The sequence below is a fragment of the Brassica oleracea genome, chromosome C9 (genome assembly GCF_000695525.1).
Source record: "Brassica oleracea var. oleracea cultivar TO1000 chromosome C9, BOL, whole genome shotgun sequence".
Lineage (NCBI taxonomy): Eukaryota > Viridiplantae > Streptophyta > Magnoliopsida > Brassicales > Brassicaceae > Brassica > Brassica oleracea.
The window spans coordinates 35,193,533-35,200,865 of NC_027756.1; the positions used below are offsets into that span (position 1 = coordinate 35,193,533).

The 7,333-nt window shown below is 36.6% G+C and overlaps 2 protein-coding genes and 1 long non-coding RNA gene across 4 annotated transcripts; 1 reads left to right on the top strand and 2 right to left on the bottom strand.

The window, feature by feature from the left end:
- Positions 1–1,191: 1,191 nt before the first annotated feature.
- LOC106316625 lies at positions 1,192–2,245 on the bottom strand. Its single transcript, XM_013754508.1, has 4 exons — positions 2,145–2,245; positions 1,694–1,766; positions 1,526–1,581; positions 1,192–1,446 (listed from the first exon to the last, which is right to left on the bottom strand). Exons 1-4 carry the CDS (start codon positions 2,204–2,206, stop codon positions 1,341–1,343), a joined length of 297 nt encoding a protein of 98 aa, XP_013609962.1. The 5' UTR covers positions 2,207–2,245; the 3' UTR covers positions 1,192–1,340.
- Positions 2,246–3,067: 822 nt separating this feature from the next.
- LOC106313487 (putative aminoacrylate hydrolase RutD) lies at positions 3,068–6,362 on the bottom strand. Of its 2 annotated transcripts, none has more exons than XM_013751297.1 (11): positions 6,146–6,362; positions 5,878–6,064; positions 5,681–5,763; positions 5,496–5,596; positions 5,202–5,297; positions 4,799–4,852; positions 4,549–4,697; positions 4,339–4,456; positions 3,762–3,849; positions 3,422–3,652; positions 3,068–3,321 (listed from the first exon to the last, which is right to left on the bottom strand). In XM_013751297.1, exons 1-10 carry the CDS (start codon positions 6,264–6,266, stop codon positions 3,456–3,458), a joined length of 1,194 nt encoding a protein of 397 aa, XP_013606751.1. In that variant the 5' UTR covers positions 6,267–6,362; the 3' UTR covers positions 3,068–3,321; positions 3,422–3,455. The 2 variants fall into 2 exon arrangements, with proteins under 2 accessions (XP_013606751.1, XP_013606750.1); XM_013751296.1 differs by having other exon boundaries at positions 3,162–3,344.
- On the top strand, positions 3,659–4,330 carry LOC106313488. The gene is made up of 3 exons (XR_001264391.1): positions 3,659–3,780; positions 3,891–3,971; positions 4,225–4,330. It is a non-coding gene; the product is annotated as an uncharacterized LOC106313488 (long non-coding RNA).
- Positions 6,363–7,333: the final 971 nt, after the last annotated feature.

Consider the following 7,333-nt stretch of genomic DNA (forward strand, 5'->3'; position numbering starts at 1 on the left):
TCATTGATAGTGCTAATGCAACTTGGAAAGAGGATAAGTTGAATGCGTTCCTGCTACCTGAAGAGGTTGAGCTGATAAAAGCTATCAGGTTATCAAAACATAATCAATGTGATTAGTATATTTGGCCTTACACTACAGATTTGGAATATACAGTTAAATCAGGATACTGGACAGCTACTCATGACTTTATAGAAGAAGAAATTATAGCTCCAGATGGATCCTTAGTACTAAAGCACAGATTTGGAATTAGAAATCCTTCCTAAGATTCAACATTTCCTATTGAAAGCTATTTATGGTGCCATGCCTACATATGTGCAACTTTGCTTAAGAGGAATCAATACTGATCCTACTTGTCAGAGATGTTGTGTGGAAGAGGAGACTATTAATCATGTTCTCTTTATTTGCCCTCATGCGCAAGCCACTTGGAGATGTTCAGATTTACCATTCTTGAATTTTCAATCTCAGGACCTAGAAGAAAATATATCATCTCTATTTGCTCTTATGAATAGTACAAACATTCCAACTATCTCTTGGGTGTTATGGTATATTTGGAAATCTATGAATGAACTTCTGTTTGCTAAAAGAAATGTTCATCTAATGAAGGATATCTTTATAGCAGTTGAAACCAATGATGAGTGGATCTCATTTTATGTCAGTACTAAATCAAAATTGGGAAATGCCATAAAGCGTTCTACTTGGGAAACTCCTTCCCTGGGATGGTTTAAGTGTAATTTTGATTGTAGTTTCAGAAAAGAAATTGGTATTGCTGGTGTTGGATGGATTGTTAGAAATGAGAATAGATTGTTTATGTGTGCTGGTATGGTTAGGATTCATAATGTATTATCTGCATTACAAGGAGAAGCTTTGGGTTTTTCTCCTTTGGGTTTTCTATTTGCAATGCAACAAGTCTGGAGGAGATAGTCTTGAACTCGATCGCATAGTCAATCGTGTGGTACTTCAACATGTTCAACTTGGAAATATGCTCCATGATATATGGCATTGGATGTCTTTATTATCGGAGTGTTCTTTAAGTCCGCTCAACCGAGAAAGAAACCGAGAAAAAAATAAGCAGCTGATGTATTATCAAAACAAATAGTAGATGATCCTCAAGATGTAATTAGTTTTTCAATTTCTCCTATATGATTGCTTGATTACTTGTATTGGCCGTGTACAATTTAAATATCAATGAAATGTTGTTCTAAGAAAAATATATATATTTTTCTCACTTCTCAGATTAATTAGTCACCACCATAATAGTACAATGTTTGATTAACGCTTCAATAACTGAATTGCAGCAGGGAAATAAGAAAGAATCAAACTTCTTGTTTCACACTGGTGTTTTACTTTTGCCCAAATTCTTGAATGGTTCTTGTGGCGAGAGAAAGAACGTCTACAAACGCAGAGAACGATGCTCGGAGAAACCTCGCCTCTAATGCCTCAAAGTGCCTGTACAGTTATCCGGTGAAGAAAAATAATTAAAAACTAGTAAAGAAGTATGATGATGAAAGGACTCTGAGAAACTCACACAGAAAGCTTGTTGTCTGATACCGACATAACTCTTCTCACTTTATCAGGCTGCAACTGCAAAATATTGGTTGCAACACAAAAACAATTCAGTGAAATGAAAAAAAACATATAACGTGTGTAGGGAAATCGAACTTCTTATTCTTATATTGGTAGAAAAATGTCAAACCTCTTTATCAACGTCTAACGTTGTGTATACAATCAAAGCATGTTCTTCTGATTCGAAATTCACATCCAATTTACTGCAAATTTGGGGGAAAACAAACTCTGTCACATACAATCCCTAGCTTCAGTCAATCTCTTATTGAATAAAAATCCAAATTTGTTCGTGTCATTACAATGTAAACGTAGATATTATGGTGCAATCCTAAACCAATCTCTAAGAAGGAAGTTTAGAAAGCTAGAATTAACCTAATTGAGCGGAGACAAGGTCGTATTGCCGTCTATGAGTAAAGATGGGAACTTTGAAGTTTAGATCAAAGAAACTCCTTTCAGTTGTGGCAAACCAAAGATTTCAATAATCGAATCAGTATGTTCTAACATCAGATACAGAGCAACCCACAAAGCTAAGAACCCAAATCAGAGAAGATGATTCATAAGATTTAAGTAAGAGAAGTTACCAGCTAAAATCCCAACCTTGGTTAGAAGGAGCACTTGCAGTTGCAGGGACAGTCGCAGCCATTCGTTTTTTTTTTTTTTTTTTTTTTTTTTTTTTTTTTTTTTTTTTTTTTTTTTTTTTTTTTTTTTTTTTTTTTTTTTTTTTTTTTTTTTTTTTTTTTTTTTTTTTTTTTTTTTTTTTTTTTTTTTTTTTTTTTTTTTTTTTTTTTTTTTTTTTTTTTTTTTTTTTTTTTTTTTTTTTTTTGCAGCTTTCTTCCTTTCGTCGCCAATAGAGGTTTTAGCCAAGAAAAAATTGAAAGCTTTGTTTCGACAAAAAATAACAGAGAAGCTGAGGGTTCGAGTGGGCTACAAAAAAAAGGTTTAATGGGCTTTCGGCCCAAAAATTCTCACTGCAATATAACTTGGCCGAAATACCCTTTACCCGTAAACAATGGTGTCATGAAGAGTATATGCCATGGGAATATTTTTGCATGAAGGAATATTACCAGAATCTCGTCTACGGTCTTACTCATTTTTGCTATCTCTTCGTTCTCTCTCCATCTCTCTCAAAGCTTTTTCTATTGTTATGAAGATTAAAATAGTTCAGCTAGACATCATCGTTCACGATCACGAGAGATAATGCTTTCCAGCTTTGGTTTCAGACAAAAGCAGTATACCACCAGGCATGTTCTCTTCTCACCTCTTTGTTTTGTTTCTTTTGTACATATTTCATAACTAGCTCGTCTTTGTTCGTAATCTCATAACAAAAAAATTGTTCAAGTACTAGAAGCTTAGCTTCATATACTCAACATATTGTTTTCATGAAACCTAGAATATTTTAGTATTAAATTGTTTTCCAGTTAGTGGTTAATCTTATCCTCGTATCAAAAGATCTTGGCGTTTAATCCTCTTTATACAGAGATATAAAACCATAGTCTGCAGAAACTTAATCAGAAACTTGTATGTTATATAGGAGGGGAGGTACACAGACAACATTTAAAGTCTCAGTTGAGGTTAAGTCTTGTCTTTACAATAGTACATTTCGATCCGAGGTAAATAGAATATAACAAAATGTTTCTCTCTCTACACAAGTACATATCAACAGTTTGTATTAATCTCTCTTCCTTGTAATAGCAGCATCTCCTTCTCTAGCGTCTGTACGTTTCACCAGCTTGATCACTGAAGCACTGCATAGTTGGTCTGTACCAAAACTCTGTCAAAAGCTGAAAGAGAAGGCAGATTACAATGAGTGTAGTTGCTAAAGTTCTATCTTGGCATTGTTAAGCAGTCAGGAGCTTACCCGTGTATGAATTGAAGTGTGAGAGGTTTGTTGGTTATGTAAGAGAAGGACCAACTTTGATGGGTTTCACCACCCTCAAAGCTCTTCTTGCATACTCATAAACCAACACCAGAAACCCGAAGAGGAAAAGTAGACAGCGATGAAACTTTTCCACTATGAAATGTGAAGGAGAAGCGGCACTCTTGCCTTCTGATGAGCTTCTAATAAGTGATATTCTCCTCTGGAAATAACCTGAAAGAGAACAAAAGAGAGCAAGCAAATACTGATGTCAGTCTCAGAACAACATTCAAAGAAGAAGACCTATGGTCTTAAACAATGGATGAATTGTGTATTTCTATACCGGGATCTTCCATGGTGAGGTTAGTCCAATCAGTTGCTGTTTTCTTCACTCCTGACGCTTTGATTAACTCAAGAAGAGATTTATTAACCTGTAAATTGATCAGTGAGGTATGTTAATCATTTCTCACAGGTTTTGGGGGGATAGAGATACGGCTAAGAGCAAGAAATTTTTTTTTCTCTCTCTACCACCATATTATAGCACAAGAGCCTGGTAAGTCTTTATACTTATTATAGCTGACAAGTTAGGTATCATTATGATTGCTTGCAATGGTTGATCAGTTACTACAGCAGTCGAGAGTTCTTCCTAATATGCTCACTTAGACTTTCTCCATATAATATGATTAAATCAGTTTATCAAATTCATAGTCAACTCACTCTTATTTTCAGATTAGTATGATTCTATTTCAGTCTTTTATATCTTTTCTGTTAAGTTGTGGTATGATAAGCATAAACATTAACTGCAGATTAAAGGAGATAAGGGACAACAAAGACGCATTAGCGACCGAGTCTTTGCAATACATCAGAGATGCAAGAGAGACAGAGACGTTAAAACACTAGTAAATAGGACAGAACAGTACCTCCTCTGTTCTCTCGTGGCTTACAAGATGGCCTCCATGAAGATCAACCATTCTAGCGACAGGGTATAGCCTCTGTGCCAGTCTTCTCGCGTGACATATCTGAGCAATGACATCATGTCTGCATATAAACCCACCACACACGCTCAATTTAATTGTTCGTATAGGTAGAAGATTCTTTCTTTAATTCTAATTTCATCTGTGTCCACATACCTTCCATGAATGACTGAGACAAGAAATCCAGCAGAGCGGATCCGTTCAGTCTCTGGTGTTGTGATCTTGTGTAACCAACAAGCGTTAAGTTGGCCGTCAAGCCCGTCCTTTGACTGCATTCCAGTTTCTGATATTCCTTTTACATATTGCTGCAAATTTGCATCTCTTCAAACATTAGTTCCCTTAGATCACAACATCATTAGTCAAATGAATGATTTATATGTCTGCATTATCAAACCAGTGTGCTCACCTCATATAGGACATCCCTCCTTGTGTTGGTGCCTATGCGTTCTTTTAGGTAATCCTGCATATATATATATATATATATATATATATATATATATATAAACAGCATAAGAACTTAACCTCCTCACAATTTTCCTCTAGAGAGTAGTACATCACAGAGAGTTTTATAGCCAAATCATTCTGCTAGCATCTCCAAGACAAATAATAATATGATTCAATTTCTCAATCTATGCATCGCTCATAACAACCACAACAGAGAAAAAAACAGCATCGGACTTTGCATAGAAAGAAAATTGCAGTAAAACATTTTCCAAACTCCAATCATCAGATTAATTTACAACCGCTCTATGTCAAAAAAAACTTTGTTCTTATAAAATTTTCAGCACATCAAAAGAAGATCTCTCCACCTGTGAATAATGTGTATCCAAATCAACTTTAGCTCTTTGTTGAGGGGTCTTTGCCATCCAGAAACGTATCGCAATGGAAAGAGTTAGCCGGTCAAGCTGAACACAGAGAAACAAAAAAGGCTAAAATCAGATTTGTATCCAAATGAAACAGTATCTGTCTGTCACAGAAACCAATTACAAAAGAACAACTACTTATCTTTACACAAAGAAATCAACAACACGTATGAACAAAAGTCATTGCTATCAAAGAAGAAGATTGAAGAAATAGAGCCGTGTGTTTCATCCAAGTATTACCTTGGGGAAGCACTCGAAACCTCCACCTGTAACGTTAAGCAACGCAAGAGAAAGAACCCGTTCAGGAACCATTGCAGCTAACTTGCAAGCTACCATAGCTCCTGTTGAATCCACAAACACAACAATAAGAAGGAAGACATAAAACGTATCAGTCAAAACGTCACTTGAATGATCAAAGGAGTTACCCATAGAGTGGCCAATTACGTGAGCCTTCTCCCATCCCAAATGATCCAACAAACTAATCGAATCCTTGGCCATTATAGTTGTTCTGCAAAGCACAAATCAAAGCAAACAAAACCAACTTCACAACTGATGGATGAATCGAAGAAGTAAAGGAACATAAAGCACAAAGCATAGGTTATTCACTATTGAGAGTCCTCACGTGTAGTCAGATTTGTGGGTGGGCACGGAGCTTCGACCCATACCACGATTGTCGAAGGCGCAGACCTCCATGCCTTGGCCGCTTCCTGAATCATCATCGGAAACGATTCCGTCGTCGTCGTTGGGTTGATCCGTTCCCGTCAAGCCCTTGATTTGAGGTCCCCACGATTCATGGGTTCCGGCTAAACCTGCACAAAAAGAGGAAACCTTTGGGAATTTCATCGGAAACCCAATTGAAATCACGCTCGGAGATCGAGAGAGAGAGAGACCTATGATGAGAAGAGCTTTGGAAGGACCATGACCGTAGGTTCTGTAGAATATCTTGACGCCGGCATTGTTAAGCGTCGTTTCTGCGTCTACGTGTTCTTTCACAACCTCGCAATACGGCATCGTTTAACGATTATCTTCCTCTTGGAAAATTGGGTGGGATTCGGCGGATTCAGCAACCGGAATAAGAAAATGAAGAACAGATATGACTTTTTCTTTTTCTCTCTATAAATGGACGGCGATTGGTTTGGTGGTTTGGTTCGGTTTAGTTGCGGGTGGAGGAAACGACTGCCACGTGGGACTGGTCGGGATGATGGCTTGGTAATATCTGAAAAAGTCAACGGTCAAATTTGACATAAAACAGTTGAGACTATTCAAAAATATTGGATTTGGTATTAATAAGTAACTGTTTAAGAAATAATTACAAAAGTATTGTCCTCTTCTCCCCAAGTGGTCCTTACATCATCACCACTATAGATGTTCATTTGTAATTTTATTTTGTTGCTCATAGTCGGTTGATACACCGACTTTGTTTCACTAGAAATACATATACTCTCCTTTTGTTACAAATATATATACTCCTCTCTCTTGAGTCAACATCACTCTCAAATCATCTCTCTTTCTCACGTGATTCCACCCAAAACACAAAAGAATATAATATAGTAATTATTAATACATATATATATAAGTCTCACCTCTTATTATACAACACGTTATCAGCACGAACTCTCATATACCAGTGAAGTCTATTAATCCGGAAGCTCTGACCAACCGAAACTTATCAATCCGAAAGTTCTTAAACCAGCCGAGGTAATGTTTAAATTTATGTATTTTCATATACTTAATTTATTTAAATTTTATTATTGTTCTGGAGTGAGAGGCTAGGCCTTCTCTGTTTATTTTTCGGGATGATAGGCGCTGCCTTTCCCGACTGATCGTTATGGTAGGCTATGCCTTCACGATCAGAGAAACACGTGGTAGGCTTTGCCTCCGTGAATAAAAGAAAATGTCAAAAATGGTAGACTAAGTCTCCTCGGACCTTGAAAAAAAAAAAGATCAAAATGGTAGACTTTGTCTCCTCTGATCTTGAAAACAAAAAGTAAAAGTCAAAATGGTAGACCATGTCTCCTCGGACTTTGAAAAATAATGATCAATATGGTAGTCTATGACTCCTCGGATCACGTGGGAGG

Coding starts and splice junctions, on each gene's coding strand:
- LOC106316625 (XM_013754508.1), bottom strand. CDS start 2,206: ATGGCTGCGACTGTCCCTGCAACTGCAAGTGCTCCTTCTAACCAAGGT. Junction 1,582..1,693: donor CGTTAGACGTTGATAAAGAG/GTTTGACATTTT, acceptor AATATTTTGCAG/TTGCAGCCTGATAAAGTGAG. Junction 1,447..1,525: donor TCAGACAACAAGCTTTCTGT/GTGAGTTTCTCA, acceptor ATAACTGTACAG/GCACTTTGAGGCATTAGAGG.
- LOC106313487 (XM_013751297.1), bottom strand. CDS start 6,266: ATGCCGTATTGCGAGGTTGTGAAAGAACACGTAGACGCAGAAACGACG. Junction 5,597..5,680: donor CGTAATTGGCCACTCTATGG/GTAACTCCTTTG, acceptor TGGATTCAACAG/GAGCTATGGTAGCTTGCAAG. Junction 3,850..4,338: donor GCCACGAGAGAACAGAGGAG/GTACTGTTCTGT, acceptor ATCAATTTACAG/GTTAATAAATCTCTTCTTGA.